Source organism: Herpailurus yagouaroundi, unplaced genomic scaffold (genome assembly GCF_014898765.1).
Source record: "Herpailurus yagouaroundi ecotype Mexico unplaced genomic scaffold, PumYag 141, whole genome shotgun sequence".
NCBI lineage: Eukaryota > Metazoa > Chordata > Mammalia > Carnivora > Felidae > Herpailurus > Herpailurus yagouaroundi.
In genome coordinates, this window is record NW_024412396.1 from 76152865 (window position 1) to 76166637 (window position 13773).

Genomic DNA, 13773 nt, shown 5'->3' on the forward strand with positions numbered 1-13773 from the left:
GTAGGAGGGTGGCGTGGGCAAGGCGAGGGTCGGAGGGCTGGTGGCTCTGTCCTCCCGACCTCTTCGCTGAGGTGTCATTCACGTGCCACACGTACAAAATTCGCCCGTGCCGTCCGTCAGCTCTAACCGATGTGCAGGGTTCTACAGCCGCCCCGCGTGCCCGCGCGCGCCACCTGCTGTGTGGGGCGTTTCCTACGCGCACCGTGGACACGCGACAGCGCTGAGCGCCCGGCGCCTTTCACGAGCCGGGGCGTCCGTGCGCACTGCCGGGCTCTGGGACCGCGGGCGAGCGCTTCGCTGCCCTCCCTGGCACCGCGTCCTCGGCCGCTCCTATGCGGCGGCGGAAGGAGACTTCCTGGGTGCAGAACAGCGAGACCGGGAGGACCGGGCCGGGGTCCGGGTGTAGGTTTGGGGTGGGAAGGGGGCCGCCCGCATCCCGCGGGAACCCTTGGTGAGCGGCCCGGCCGGGCTCGCGGAGGCACAGGGACGCCCGCGAGGGTCGGCGGCGCCTGGCTGCGTTGCGCTCCCGGCCGCAGGGGGCGTCCGGAGCGCGGCCCAAAGCCCTCCGCGGGTTGCTAGGCTGCCATTTGGCGCTAAGATGGGTGAGGCGCTGATTGGTGGGGTCTGGACGAGGCGGCTGTCGGGTGTCGCAGCGACTGGGCCACAAAAAGCGTACCCCGGAGCTGTCGTCGCCAATTGGCCCCGAGAGCACCGGAAATGCCTGCGCACTGGACAGAAGAGACTGCACTCAAAGGCCGGGGGCACCGCTCATTGGGCCGACGCTGGAGGCGTGTCTCGGCCCGTTCGGTGATTGGGCGTGGGCCTAGCAGAGACGGCACGGGCGCGGTGATTGGACGCTGGGACCCAGCGGCCGCGGCGCGCAATCCGAGGAAAGTCAGCGCAAGCTGCATGGGGCGGCGGCGGCGCAGGGTGGACCGGGGAGCCGCGGTCGGGGCCTTGCCCGAGGCCATCGCCGCGCTGAGTCGGACGCTGCCCGCTGGGCCCAGCCCCGAGATCTTCCGCCGCGCCAAGTTCGACCGTCCGGAGGCGGTGAGGCCCGCGGGGCAGGGGGCCGGGTCGGCAGGAGCCGGGGAGGACGCAGGGCGGCGGCCGGCCCAGCTGACTGTCGCTCTTCGATCCCCGCAGGCCCCGGCGCTCTGGCAGCTGCTCTTTCGCGTGCTCTCGCCGCTGTCAGCCAACGGCGCCTCGGCGCCCGCAGCCCAGGGTAAGCCCCGCTCCGGGGAGGCCCTGGCTCCGCCCACTCACGCAAGTCCCGCCCCGTTCATCACTCCCTAGAGTGAGCCTTGCCCCGTGGGCCCTGGCTCCTCCCACTCGCCTCGCTGGGTCCCTCTCCTGTAAGGCCCCCTGAACGGCTAGCCCCGCCCCTTCAAGCCCCGCCCAGGTGGGCCATTGCCCCGCCCACCCACCAGGGGCCGTCCAACTCACGCAAGCCCCTCCCCGGTCGAGCACGTCCAACAGTAAGCCACGCCCTGTTGGCCTTCGCTCCTCCCACTCACATCACGAGGTCCGCCTCCTGTAAAGTCCCAAACGGGTTAGCCCCGCCCCCCTGGCAAGCCCCGCCTCAGGCGGGTCGTGGCTTCACCCGGTCCACCACGCTCCCAGCTCTGGCAAAGCCCCGCCCACCTCATAAGCCGTGTCCCCATTAGCCTTGGCTCTCTCATCCTGTAAGTCCCCCGATTGTCCCCTCCTAAACCTGGCCTCTGCTTGGGGGTCATGCGGGGGTCCCTAAAAGGTCTGGTGGCGCACTCCTAATGGGTGGCTCCCTGGAGCAGGCGAACCCCCATCTACAGAGGCCCAAGTCCGAGTGGTGAAGTCGGAGCTGCACTCCCAGGGCTACCCCAGGCGGGCGCTGGCACAGCTCCCTGAGGACGGCTCCCAGGGCAGTCGCGAGCTTCTGCTGGCCTTGGCCTGGCTCCTGGCCCGCGGGCCCCTGCTCGAGCGGCTGCTGGCCCAGACCCGCGTGCGGCTGGGCGACGAGATACCCCTGTGCGAGGTGGGTGTGGGGTGAGAGGGAGTGGGGCCGGGTCCTGGCTGGGACCCTGGATGCGGCCTGGGACAGCCCTGTGGGGTGGGTGTCGCCCTCTCCACTGCTCTCTCCTCCCCCCCTGCCCTTCCCTTGGGGGCAGTGTTGGGTGTGTGCTCACTGGACGTGGGTGTGTGGCACCCCTGAGGACCATGGCACTCATTCCAGGGGCCTCTTTTCCTGGGGTCTCTGCTGGGGGGGTGGGAGCAGGGCGTGACCCTTGTCCCTCTCTAGTGTGAAGCCCTGGCCAGGCCTGGCCCCCCTGTACCCCGTGTGGAAGCAGATGGCCCTGTGGACATACGCCACTTGCAGTGGCTGATGGGAAAGCTGCGGTTCCAGTGGCGGAAGCTGATCACCAGTCAGCAGGAGCAGTGTGCCCTCCTGGGCAAGGTACTGTCACCGGGGACTGTCCCCCGGGGACACTTGCTGTCCATACTACAGGCTGGAGCCTGGCCTTTGGCTGGATGTGGCCCTTCCCAAGCCTGGCTGGGAGCTGACTGGTTGGCCACTGCCCTGTGGTGGCCCAGAGCCTGAGCCCAGGGCTCCAGGTGGTCCAGGAGGGGTCATAGGGCAGGTGGAGCTGGGCATCACTGGGGCCAGGAGCCTGTGGGGTTGACTTTCCTGTTCCCGGAAGTCATCAGAGGCCTCAGACTCTGTCTCTGAGCCACGAAGTAGGCTCTGGGTGCTGTGGGAGCCGCTGCTGCCTGGGCATGTTTTGGGAAGGAAGGTACCCCCTCCTTCTGCCACATCCTGGGTGGAGGCTGATGGGCAGCGGGCGGCTTCTGTAGAGTGCCCGAAGGCCACTAAGGCTCAGCTGTGGGGCACAGGTCACCCTTACAGGTCCAGTGCAAAACCTGGGCTGAGAGGGGGTTGGGCGGGGGGCCTCAGACTCCCACCGATGTAGGGCTCCTTGATGCTGGGACCCCCCCACCCTGCACGTCTGCCCCTGCAGGGGACCTGTTCATCCCTCAGCTCTTCTCCGGAGCTGTGTCGCTCCGGCTCGGACTGGGCTCCTGTCACTCCTCCTGCTTGGGACATGGCCACCAGTGACCTCCGTGATGCCTTGAGGCCGGACCTTGCTGGGAAGCCTTCCCTGTCCCCCAGGTCCAGACAGTCACTCTGCGTCCTTGCCATTGTCTTCACTGGATCTCCTAGCCTGTCCAGGGGCTGTTTCTCCCACCACACGGACCTGGCAGTCAGTGAGCTTAGAAGCAGGGATGCCCGATTCCAGTTCCACCACACCCCTGGGAACTGGGCAGGATGGGGAAGCTGTAGGCGGCACTGCCCATACCCCACTCTCTGCAGGAGCCTCCTGCAGGGCCCAGGGCCAGCTCCCCAGTGGTGCTGACTATTGTCCTGAGCCTGACCCTGGCCTGCCCTGACCACCTTGGCCAGGCATGGCCCATTTTCCTCGTCTGCAAGGCAGGCCCCCAAAGCCTCACCTGGAGCTGGGAGAGGCGCCCCTTCCTACTCAACCTGGGGTTCACGTTGCCTGTTTCAGATCCACTCATACACCCGCGGCTGCCACAGTGACCGCAGCCTTGGCCACCTGTCTGTTGCTGAGACCGAGCTGCTCAGGGACGCGGAGGGCGGCCAGCAGGTGAGGGCTGGTGCGTGTCGGTGCCACAGGACTGCAGACGGCGTGAGGTGGTGGGGGTCGAGGTGGGGAGGGTCCTGGGAGGGAGGACCCAGGCGACCGGCTTTGAGCTGTGGGTGACTGCCCAACTCACCATCTTGCTGGTGGGGGGTCCCAGACATGTCCTCAGGGCCTCCCCCAGCTCCCAGACCATCCGGTGTTGCAGAAATCCAGGCCACGTGGCCGTGTGTGTGCGTGTGGCTGGGCACAGTTAGCGAGGGAGGGGGGCTGGTCTAGCGTGCCCCGTCCTTCGCTGACTTTCTTTTCAGGACGCCCCCGTCTGTCATTATTGTTTCCTTCCCTCAGGCTGGCATGGCCAGGACGTCCTGGGACAGGCCCAGGGCTGGCTGTCACTTGACGGTTGGGCTCTGGCTGGTCCAGAGTGTGAGGCTGGCACTGTCCAGCCTGGGGGGCACTTGGCCAGGCAGGTGGGCTGAGGCTCAGGGCTGGTGTGGCCCCTCTTGCCAGGCCCAGCGGACCCCAGCTCGGGAGGTGTGTGCTTTCAGAGAGTTGTGCCTCCCTTTGTGGGGTTGGGGCAGCCACTGGGGGGGGGGGGGCGCTTGCCAGGCCTGCAGTCCTGGCCAGCACGTGGCCAGCCCTCCCAGGCAGGGCTGCGCGCATTCTCTGGAAGTGCTGAGGCGGTATCTTGGCGACCTGAGGTGCCCTCGGCCAGGTCCCCTTTTACGGGTGACTCAGCGAGGCCCAGGCTTCCTGCCCTTGGTCCCTCTGGGTTGGAGCAGGGCTGAGGCTGCGCCGGCTTCAGCCAGATGTGGCCTGGGGTCCCGGTCTCTGTGGTGGTGGTGGGTGGGAGCCCGTGGCGCACCCCCCCCCCCGAAGCTGGGGCGTGCGGGCGCCTCCGGACTGCAGACGGCGTGAGGTCGTTGGGGGTCACGGTTGGCTTCCTCCCAAGGTTTCTGGAGGGGTTGCTGGCAGAAGCCCGGATCGGTGTACCCAAAGAGCCCGCACTCTTGGGATGGGTCCCAGAAGCTTCTGGAGTGATCTATGGTTGCTGTGTGAGTGGCCAGGCGTGCTGCGGAGTAGCTGGACAGTGAGCGTGCTTGGTTACTGGCCGGACCTGCAGCCCTTCTCATGTCCCTGTGCCTCCCCGCCTGCCCTGGCCACAGCGCAGTGGCATGCGGCGGGGAGGTGGCTGCCTCAGGAGACTCCAGCACGGGGCCTGCACGTGGGGGGACAGTGGGGGCGTGTTGCCTCTTCCTGCCGTGCCTGCCCTCCTTCCCATAGCCTGGGAGGTGGGGAGCACCTGGGGACCGTTCCACATTCACTGTGCGTACGCGTACCGGGACGTGGGTGCACCTGGCACCCTCCGGGCTCCAGGCCGCGCTCCCCTGGGCCCACAGAGTGGTTCTCTCTGTGCCTGGCTTTACAGCGACGGGCTGGGTCCTTGGCTTGGCATTCAAGGCCGCTCCCCACCTGGCCTCCGGACCCCTGGAGCCCCAGGTTCCTGCTGCAGCAGCAAGCAGGCCCCTGGTGGCTCGGCTGGCAGCCTGTTTGCTGTTTGCAGGGGCAGAGCAGGGGTCCCTTCCCGGCCAGGGGAGACCCTGGGTCACGGGTGCCTGTCGTACAGGGCCCGCGCACTGGCCCTCCGTGAGCGGTGGCTTGTCAGAGCTCTTGTGGGGCCACCGTGCTCTGGCGCTTTGTCCGGCGCACCTGTCTTCCAGAAGGAGCAGTGCCTGTGGCCTGGATGGTAGGCTGGTGGCTGCCTTCAGAGAGGGGCCACAGCAGGTGCAGGCCTGTGGCTTCCTGAGGGGGCAGCGGGGGCGGGATGGAGTGGGTTGGGGGTGGGGGGGAGGCCTCAACAGCACCTCCCCGGTCGGTGGGCCCCCTGGTGGTGGAGGCCGAGGCTGGGGCAGGTGCTGCTGCGCTCCAGCGCGCCCACATGTTCCTGCGGGGTCTGCAGGTTTGGGGCTGCGTGAGCCGGGCGGGGGGCTGTGCGGGGTGCAGCTGGGCCCTGCATGCCGGTGCCCAGGCCCAGCCTCCGCCCTGCCTTCCTGAGGTTATACAGAGGGTTTCCCGCCCCGAGAGCCTGGCAGGCTGCCCCTTCTGGGACCTCCTCATCTGCCTACAGTCTCCCCGGTGCAGCCCCCCAGTCAGTGAGGGATGTGGGGCAGAGGTCCCGAGTCGGCGCTTGGGCTCAGCCCCTGACCCTGTGGGGACGGTGGGTGTCTCTGAGGCCCCAGCCTGGAGGTGGGGCTGCCGTATCCTGCCCGCTGGGGGGTGGCTCTGCCATGGCGGGGCCAGGGGGACTGGTGAGCACGGTGGTCGGGTGCTCGGTGCCGGGGGTCCCAGGTGGGGTTGTGACCCGGCCGCGGTTTATGGTCTGCTTTGCAGCTGCTTCGGAGTCTGGAGAGCGAGAATGTGCGCCTGGAGGCAGCCCTGCATTGGAGGCGCCAGGAGCTGGTCTTCTGGCTGTGGATGGTGTGACTGGCTCCCCTCCCTGTCCCGGCCTTGACCACGGCAGCCCCGGGGTGGGGGCGTCTTCCTAGTTCTCGGAACGGAAGAGGAGGTTGGGGGAGGCCACAGGCACACCCAGCCACCAAGCTGGCTTTGCAGGCCGGCTGGCTCTGAGTCTCTGCCTCTTTGCTGATGTCTGTCTGTCCGTCGCCTACCCTGCCCGGCTGCTGGGGAGCCCAGACTCCTCAGGGGTCCACAAGTCTGGGTGCCTCCCTGGCTTCCAGCTCACTGTGCCACCGGGGGGGGGGTGGCCGCTGCCCCCGGGCCTCTATGCCCTCTGTCCCCGTTGGCCGAGGGGCTGGACCTGGGGTCGAGGCCCGGACAAGCTGCCTGCCACTCACTCGGTCTCTCTCCGCAGGACACAGTCCTGGGCACCTGCCCTCCAGAGGCCTCGCAGCCCACGTTTGTGCCGCGGATCCCCGAGCGGGGGGCTGGCGAGTGGGAGCTGGTGGCCCGCGAGCTGCAGGCCCTACGGGAGGAGTTGCGGGGAGCCGCGGAGCCCCGGCGGGCAGCCTGGGAGGCCAGGGTGAGAGGGCTGGGGGCTGGTGTTGGGGCCGAGGGGGCCCGAAGGCCGTGTCCTGGGCAGGATGTGGCCGCCCCTGGTTCACGAGCTGCCGTCCGCCCCGTGCAGGTTGGAGGCTGGGGGCCTGAGTGGAGTGCGGTGCAGCGGGCCTCACGGGAGGCCGTGGGACTCGAGCTGGCGGCTCTTCAGCGGGCCTGGGAGCGAGGTGGGGCCGCAGCCCAGCCCCACGGGCCCTGCCGTCTGGTGAAGAGTGACGCCGGAGCCTCGGGGGGCCCAGGCCTGCGGGCGGCCCAGGTGATTGAGGTGCTGAGGAGCCGGGAGGCCTGCCTGGAGGCAGTGCTGTGCCAGCTGCAGAGACAGTGTCGGCAGGAACTGGCCAGGCTGGTGGGAGCCCTGCCCGGCCTCATCTGGATCTTGCCACCCGGTCGTTGAGGCCCTGTGCCCGCCTCGAGGGGGACCTGCCCTGACCCGCCCCGGTTGGGCCTCGGAGGGGCAGATTTCAGGGTGGTGGCAGGGACGACGCAGACACAGGGCCCCAGGCATGGTCTCCCTGAGCCCTGGGGCTGTCCCCACCTGGGGCAGAGCCCAGCCCCTTGGCTAGTAATACTGGGGGCAGGCATGACAGGCCCAGTGTGGAGTCCGTGGGCCCTCAGGACCAAGAGAGGACCCAGAAATAAGTCGTAGAGACCTCCCTGCGGGGGTGAGGCTCTGTTCTGGCCCTCCCTCTGCCACCCTTCCAGGTTCCTATCTGGGGCAGGCTGGGGAGGGTCCGGTCCGTGCTCAGGCCCAGGGGAAGGGGACCCTGGGGGGGTGGTTGCCGAAGCTGGGCTGGTCCAGCGCTGCCCAGGTGCTGGTGGGTCAGGCATGGCCTGCAACACGGCGTGGGGATCGGGGTCCTTCGGGGGATTGCCCCGCATGCCCCCTACACACTGTGCCCCGGGCCCCTACTGCACACCCCGCCCTGTGGGTGCCTGGTGTGTGCGTGGGGGGCAGGGACGCCGGCTGGGAGCCCGGGGGTAGGGGGCTCTGCTCCTCTCCCGGGAGCGGTGCTGGGGGTGAGGGGGAGGCCACTGTGGACAGAGGGGGCTTTGTTCCCGAGACCGGTCGGGGAGCTGGGCTCGGCCCTGACAAAGAGCCATCTGTGTCTGGGGGATGCGCCCCCAGCTTGCCGGAACAGGCCCCCTCCATCCTGGGGGCTCAGCCTCTCGGCACCCCTCACCCAGCAGGCGCAGACAGCCGCGTCCCTGCCTCCCTCGCCAGGCTCCCCTGTCCTAGGGCGGTTGAACCCCAGGCTGCTGCTGGGCGGGCCTAGGGTCCTGTCCTCGGCCTCCTGCTGCCAGCCAGTTCAGGCCCGAGGACACTTCCACGCCTGGGCCCCCGCAAGAACATTCTCTCACTGGCTCTTCCTGCCTGGCTGGCGTGTTGCTGGTGTTGCCTGGTCTCCGCCAGCCTACCCCCACCCCGACCCCCGTCCCTGGGGGGCGTCGGGTTCTCCCCTCCCCACACGGCCCCCTCCCAGCTCCTCACGTGCTCCAGCTGTGGCCCGGGGCCTGTGGGGCCCCGGCCCTCCACCTGTCGCCTCAGTGTGTGAAGTCACTTCTAGAACCCCTGCCTGCTGGGCCCTCCGCCATCCTCCTAGCCGCTGGACAGGACCCTTCCTGGAAACAAGTCACTCAAAGCTCCCTGTCCTCTGTGAGTGCCATTGAGTCAGGACACCCACTGGCCCCCGAGAACGAATTTTAGAAACCAAATGCAAACTCAGTGTTCTGGAGCTGTCCCTTCTCAAACTGCTCTGTGGATCCAATACAGCCCACTCGAGACCCCACGTGTGTCTGTGTGTCTGTGGGAGTTCGGCGCGGATTCTGAGAGACACGAGGTGCCACAGGCCAAGTCGGGGGGAAGCGAGGCACACTCGGTGGTCCAGGAAGCAGGCTGGGCTCTGACATTGGCTCCTACTGTTGCCGCCACGTTAGCACGCGCTTAGTGGCTCAGAAGCACAGAAGCATGGCCGCCTTCCTGTAGGCGGGGCCGCAGCCATCACGGTCCCCGGCCCCCAGCCCCGGTCGGTCAGGGACCTGAGTCCTCTTCTGCACGTGACATGGCAGGTCCGCAGGCCTGCGGCAGGGCCTGGGCGCCACCCAGCCCCCTGCGGCCCCACGGAACAGATGCAGGCCTGGCCCAGCTAGCTCGAGTACGCGGGTTCTGCCTGGGACAGGCCCGTGCTGTGGGGGCCCAGGGTTCCCCATGGAGATGTGAAGGCAGAGGAGCCTGTGGGGGCCCAGGACCCCATACTCCACTGGCCCCCATGGACGCCAGAAACTTCTGCTTAACGGAGACCCCGTAAAGACCGGGAAAGACAGGCCACGGGAGAATCCGTTGGCGACACTTGTAACCTGTGAAGAGAGGGTAGAGGAAACGGTTTTGAGGAAGACAGAGCGGGCCTGGGGCAGGCGCCGCGGGGAGGAGGAGACGGGGTGGTGATGTGCCCGCAAGCCGCTGGGTGGGCGCAGGGCCTGCGCAGGGCAGGGGCTGGCGGGCCTGGGCCAACGCTGGGGACGGCCGCCCGGCAGCCGAGCCAGGAAGAGCAGACTGTGGGCGATGCCGTGGCCAGGACTGGGAAGGTGAGGGGAAGTACAGACGGGCCGCAGAAGGTGACGCACGGGGAGGCCGTGGGGAAGAGCCCAGTGACCATCACAGCAGGGCAGGGCTGCGGTCTGTGTCCCCTGCTCCTCGGGCCTGTGTTCACAGGGATCCGCAGCACCTGTGCCGGCCTCCTCCCGTGTTTTATCCACTGCGGCGCCGACAGGACCTCCGGCGAAGCCCCGCCCGTGAGCGCGTCCGCACTTGGCCTCTCGCGATCACGGCATCCTGTCCCTGCTCCGGCGCCTGGGTCCTTCTGGCCCTGACCTCACTGCCCAGGGCTGGCTTTCTCTCCCTTCAGGGCACGGCCTCCTCACCCTCATTGGTCGACCTTGGCCGGGCCTGGGCTTGGGGCGCGGCGACTGGACCAGGCCCTCCAGGACCCTTTGCGGCTCGTGTCTCTAGGGGGACACTCGCGGGGTGTTCCCGGGATGGGGTACTTCTCAGCGGCACTTATGGGGGAAGTTGGGTCCGAGGGGTGCAGCTGGTGACCTGGTCCACACCCCCCCCCCCGGTCCTCGCCTGCGGTCGTGGCCTCCAGCCCTGCACCTGCCCCACGCTCCTGTGTCCCCCCAGGGTCTTGGGTACTGAGTATGGCCAGGTGCCCTCCTCCCCTCTCTGTCCCTTCTTGGCTGAGCTCACCGTTGGTGAGCAAGGAGTCACTTGGTGCCTGAAGTGTGCCTGCCCTGGGGTGGGGGCCAGAGACCTGGACGAGGGGCACCTAGTGTCCCAGGAGGGTGGTGAGACAGAGGAAACGGGGTGCACTGGGGGCAGCACAGGCACTCGGAGGGGGCGGGGAGGGGTGGGGGCTGTAGACTCCTGTGGCCCAGTCAGGCTTTGCTGGGACGCGGGGCTCAGGGCTTCGTTCCCACAGGCCCCCTCCGCTGCTGGGGCTCAGCAATGAGGCGGGCGGGGAGTGGGGGTGCCAGGCTGGGGCCAGGCCAATGGCAGTTTTGGGGTCTGGGTCTGTGGCTGTCTTGGTTGTGGGGCCTGTGAGGTGATGGCTGATGTTTTGCCTTCTGGGTTGTTTAGATTCTTTATTTATAATACCCAAGATTTTCCCCCCTCCTTTTTGGGGGACAATTTTTATTTTTCTTTCTGTTTTTTCTTTCTTGGTGGCGAAAAGCTGATGTTAAATGTATGATCTTAACCATTTTTAAGCGTATGGGTCAGCAGTGTTGTGTGCATTCACACTGCTGTGCAACAGATCCCCAGAACCTTCTCCTCTCCCCTCTGTGCAACTCTGTCTCCATTAAACACCCACCCCCACCCGTCCCCAGCTCCAGGCACCCCCATCCGCTTTCTGTCTGTATGGATTTGACTCCTCTACGGACCTCTGATGTGTAGATTACACGGTGTTTGTGTCGCTCAGGAAAATGTGCTCATGGTTCATCCACGTGGTAGCAGGTGTCAGAATTTCCTTCCTTAGAATAACGCGCGGTAAGATTCCATTTATCGAGACACCACGTTTTCTTTGTCCATTTTCTTCCTGCTGTTGGCCGCAGTGAACAGGGGTGTGCAAATATCCCTCCTTCTGGTGATGGAGGCGCCCGCGCAGCCCCAGAGACACTGGCACGTGAGCCGGGTGCAGGGACCAGATGGGCATGGGGCTCGTTTCCCTGGGGGGACTCGACTCGGCCGCGGCGGGCGGTTGTCCCCTGAAGTCAACGTCCCGGAGTTTCAGACCTCACACTGGACACTGCCGTCTGAACTGGCTGAGCCACGCGGATTTCGGCCTGGCATTTGCTCTCTTTTCATCACAGCAGCTGCTGTAAAACCAGCTTTGCAGAGATACCGCAGAAAGGAAAGCAGAGCGGTCCGGTCCGCCATCCACGAGGGGGTGTCCGGCTTGTGGCGCTCACCTGTTTCCCTCAAAATTCGCGACACCTTGTGCTGCCCCTGAGGATTCGCCGTGGCACCCGGGGGTGCCTAGACCCCACGGTTTGGGAACTGCGGCCCCCACCAACGCCGGTGTTTGTGGCCTGCCTTCCGTTTCTCTCCACGTGGTGCGGGTTTAAAGCCTCGTGCGCAACTCACCACCGCTTCTGGCTCTTGTTTCCACTTGATGGCTCAGCCAGAGGAGCAGAGCCGGGAGGAGATTCGACGGAAGCGTCCTGAGATGGCTGCAGTTTCATCGTGGCCCCGGCGTTAACGCCTCACCCCTCGGCAGCGGGGAGGGGCAGGTGTCCTTATTCTCCCGCCGCAAGGGTGCAAACCCAAGGTTTCTCCATCAACCGCTGCTTTCCGTGCCTGGAGTTTGGTAACATTTAATTAACTAATTTAGAGCAAGTGCATTAGTGGGGGAGGGGCAGAGAGGGAGGGAGAGAATCCCAAGCAGGCTCCGCGCTGTCTGCTCAGAGCCCAACGCGGGGCTCGATCCCACAACAGCGAGATCATGACCTGAGCCGAGATCAAGCGTCTGATGCTCAACCAACAGCCACCCAGGCGCCCCTGGTTTTCTAACGTTTAGAAAGTTTTCTTCCACTCTTAATTTCCTAAGGGCTTTTTCAGAATCATGAACTTTACTCATCAAGACAATCTTATGATTTTCTCCTTCACCCGTTTGTAATGAAATACATTAACTACACCACACGCTTTCCCAAGTTGAGCCATCCTTGTATTCCTGTAAGTAGCCCTGTTTGATCACGACGTTTACCTTTTTTTTTTAATATTTATTTATTTATTTATTTATTTTTTACAATTTTTTTTTTCAACGTTTATTTATTTTTGGGACAGAGAGAGACAGAGCATGAACGGGGGAGGGGCAGAGAGAGAGGGAGACACAGAATCGGAAACAGGCTCCAGGCTCTGAGCCATCAGCCCAGAGCCCGACGCGGGGCTCGAACTCCCGGACCGCGAGATCGTGACCTGGCTGAAGTCGGACGCCTAACCGACTGCGCCACCCAGGCGCCCCTATTTATTTATTTTTTGAGAGAGAGGGGGAGAGAGAGAGCGAGCTCAAGCAGGGGAGGGACAGAGAGAGAGGGGGAAGGAGGACGCAAAGCGGGCTCTGCACTGACAGCATGAGCCTGATGCGGGGCTCGAATTCACAAACGGGGAGATCATGACCTGAGCTGAAGTCTGACGCTCAACCGACTGAGCCACCCAGGCGCCTGTGATCGTGTAACTTTTTAATATCCAGCTGGTTTCGCTTCGCTAAAATCTTAGGGAGTTCGTTGTCTACGTTCAAAATGAAACCCGGCTGCATTTTCCCCTTTCTCGTTGCACTTCCCTTACTGTGTTTTGGAATCCAGATCACGTTGGCCTCGTCACAGCCTTTGCGATCTGTTTTCTGGAATAGCCTGTGAAGGTAGCAACCACTGTTCCTTGAAAATTTAGGAGAACCATCTGGAACTTGGGGTTGTCAGAAGGGAAGATTTTGGTTATTATTTCAATTTCTTTAATATTTACCTGCTCAGGAATAAACTGCCCACATTTAAATACAATTTTGGTACTTTATATGAAAAACCTAAATAATGGTTTATCTACTTTCCCTGGTCATTCTGTTAATTATTGCTTGGCATACTTTGAGGCTACATTGTTAGGTATTTATATATTTATAAGAGATAAATCTTGTTTTATTGTTCCTTTTTACCAGCACATAATTTCATTCTGCGTGCTTTACGCTATTTTTCTGCTCTAAAGTATATTTGGTTGTACCCCGAGATGATGTTGGAGCCCTCTATTGGTTCATATTTGCATGGTATAGGCTGGTCTGTCCTTTATTTTCTAACCTTACTGTGTCTTAAAACAAACCATGTGTTTTTTTTTTTTAATACAGCATATTGTTGACTTATTTTATTCCAACATTAAGAGTCACTGTTTGTTTTTTTTTTTTTTTATTTTTTAAAGTCATCTCTACACACAGTGTGGGGCTTGAACCCACAACCCCAAGGTGAAGACTCACACACCCTTCCAACTGGGTAGCCGCACCCCACAGTCTCTGTGTTTTCTCTGATTAATTGTACACTGATTACAGGACTTCGCATTTTATTTTTATCTGGAATTTACTTTTGTTTCCTTCTTTTCCTTTTTTTTTTTCAAGTTTATTTATTTATTTTGAGGGAGAGAGAGAGAGAGCACGAGTAGGGGAGGGGCAGGGAGATACGGAGCCAGAGAGAATCCCAAGCAGGTTCTGAGCTGTCAGCACAGAGCCCGACATGGGGCTCGAACCAATGAACCATGAGATCATGACCTGAACTGAAGTCAGATGCTCAACCAACTGAGCCACCCAGGTGCTGCCTTCTTCTTCTCCTTCCCTTTCTTTCTTTCTTTCTTTCTTTCTTTCTTTCTTTCTTTCTTTTTCTTTCTTCTTCTTCTTCCTCTTCTTCTTCAATTTTATTTATTTTTGAGGGGGAGAGAGAGAGACAGAGAGACAGAGAGAATGAGCAGGGGAGGGGCAGACAGACAGGGAGACACAGAATCCGAAGCAGGCTCCAGGCTCTGAGCCGTCAGCCC

The 13773-nt window shown here is 63.2% G+C and overlaps 1 protein-coding gene across 6 annotated transcripts; it reads left to right on the top strand.

The window, feature by feature from the left end:
• Positions 1-62: 62 nt before the first annotated feature.
• TEDC1 (tubulin epsilon and delta complex 1) lies at positions 63-8498 on the top strand. 6 transcript variants are annotated; one of them, XM_040478422.1, is made up of 12 exons: positions 66-1050; positions 1147-1225; positions 1812-2014; positions 2279-2434; positions 3546-3644; positions 4591-4741; positions 5237-5243; positions 5360-5385; positions 5501-5514; positions 6030-6116; positions 6511-6678; positions 6784-8498. In XM_040478422.1, exons 1-12 carry the CDS (start codon positions 718-720, stop codon positions 7105-7107), a joined length of 1647 nt encoding a protein of 548 aa, XP_040334356.1. In that variant the 5' UTR covers positions 66-717; the 3' UTR covers positions 7108-8498. The 6 variants fall into 6 exon arrangements, with proteins under 6 accessions (XP_040334354.1, XP_040334356.1, XP_040334355.1 ...); XM_040478421.1 differs by lacking the exons at positions 4591-4741; positions 5237-5243; positions 5360-5385; positions 5501-5514 and having other exon boundaries at positions 69-1050; positions 1794-2014; positions 3546-3654; positions 6784-6908; XM_040478417.1 differs by lacking the exons at positions 4591-4741; positions 5237-5243; positions 5360-5385; positions 5501-5514 and having other exon boundaries at positions 71-1050; positions 1794-2014.
• The last annotated feature ends 5275 nt before the right edge of the window (positions 8499-13773 follow it).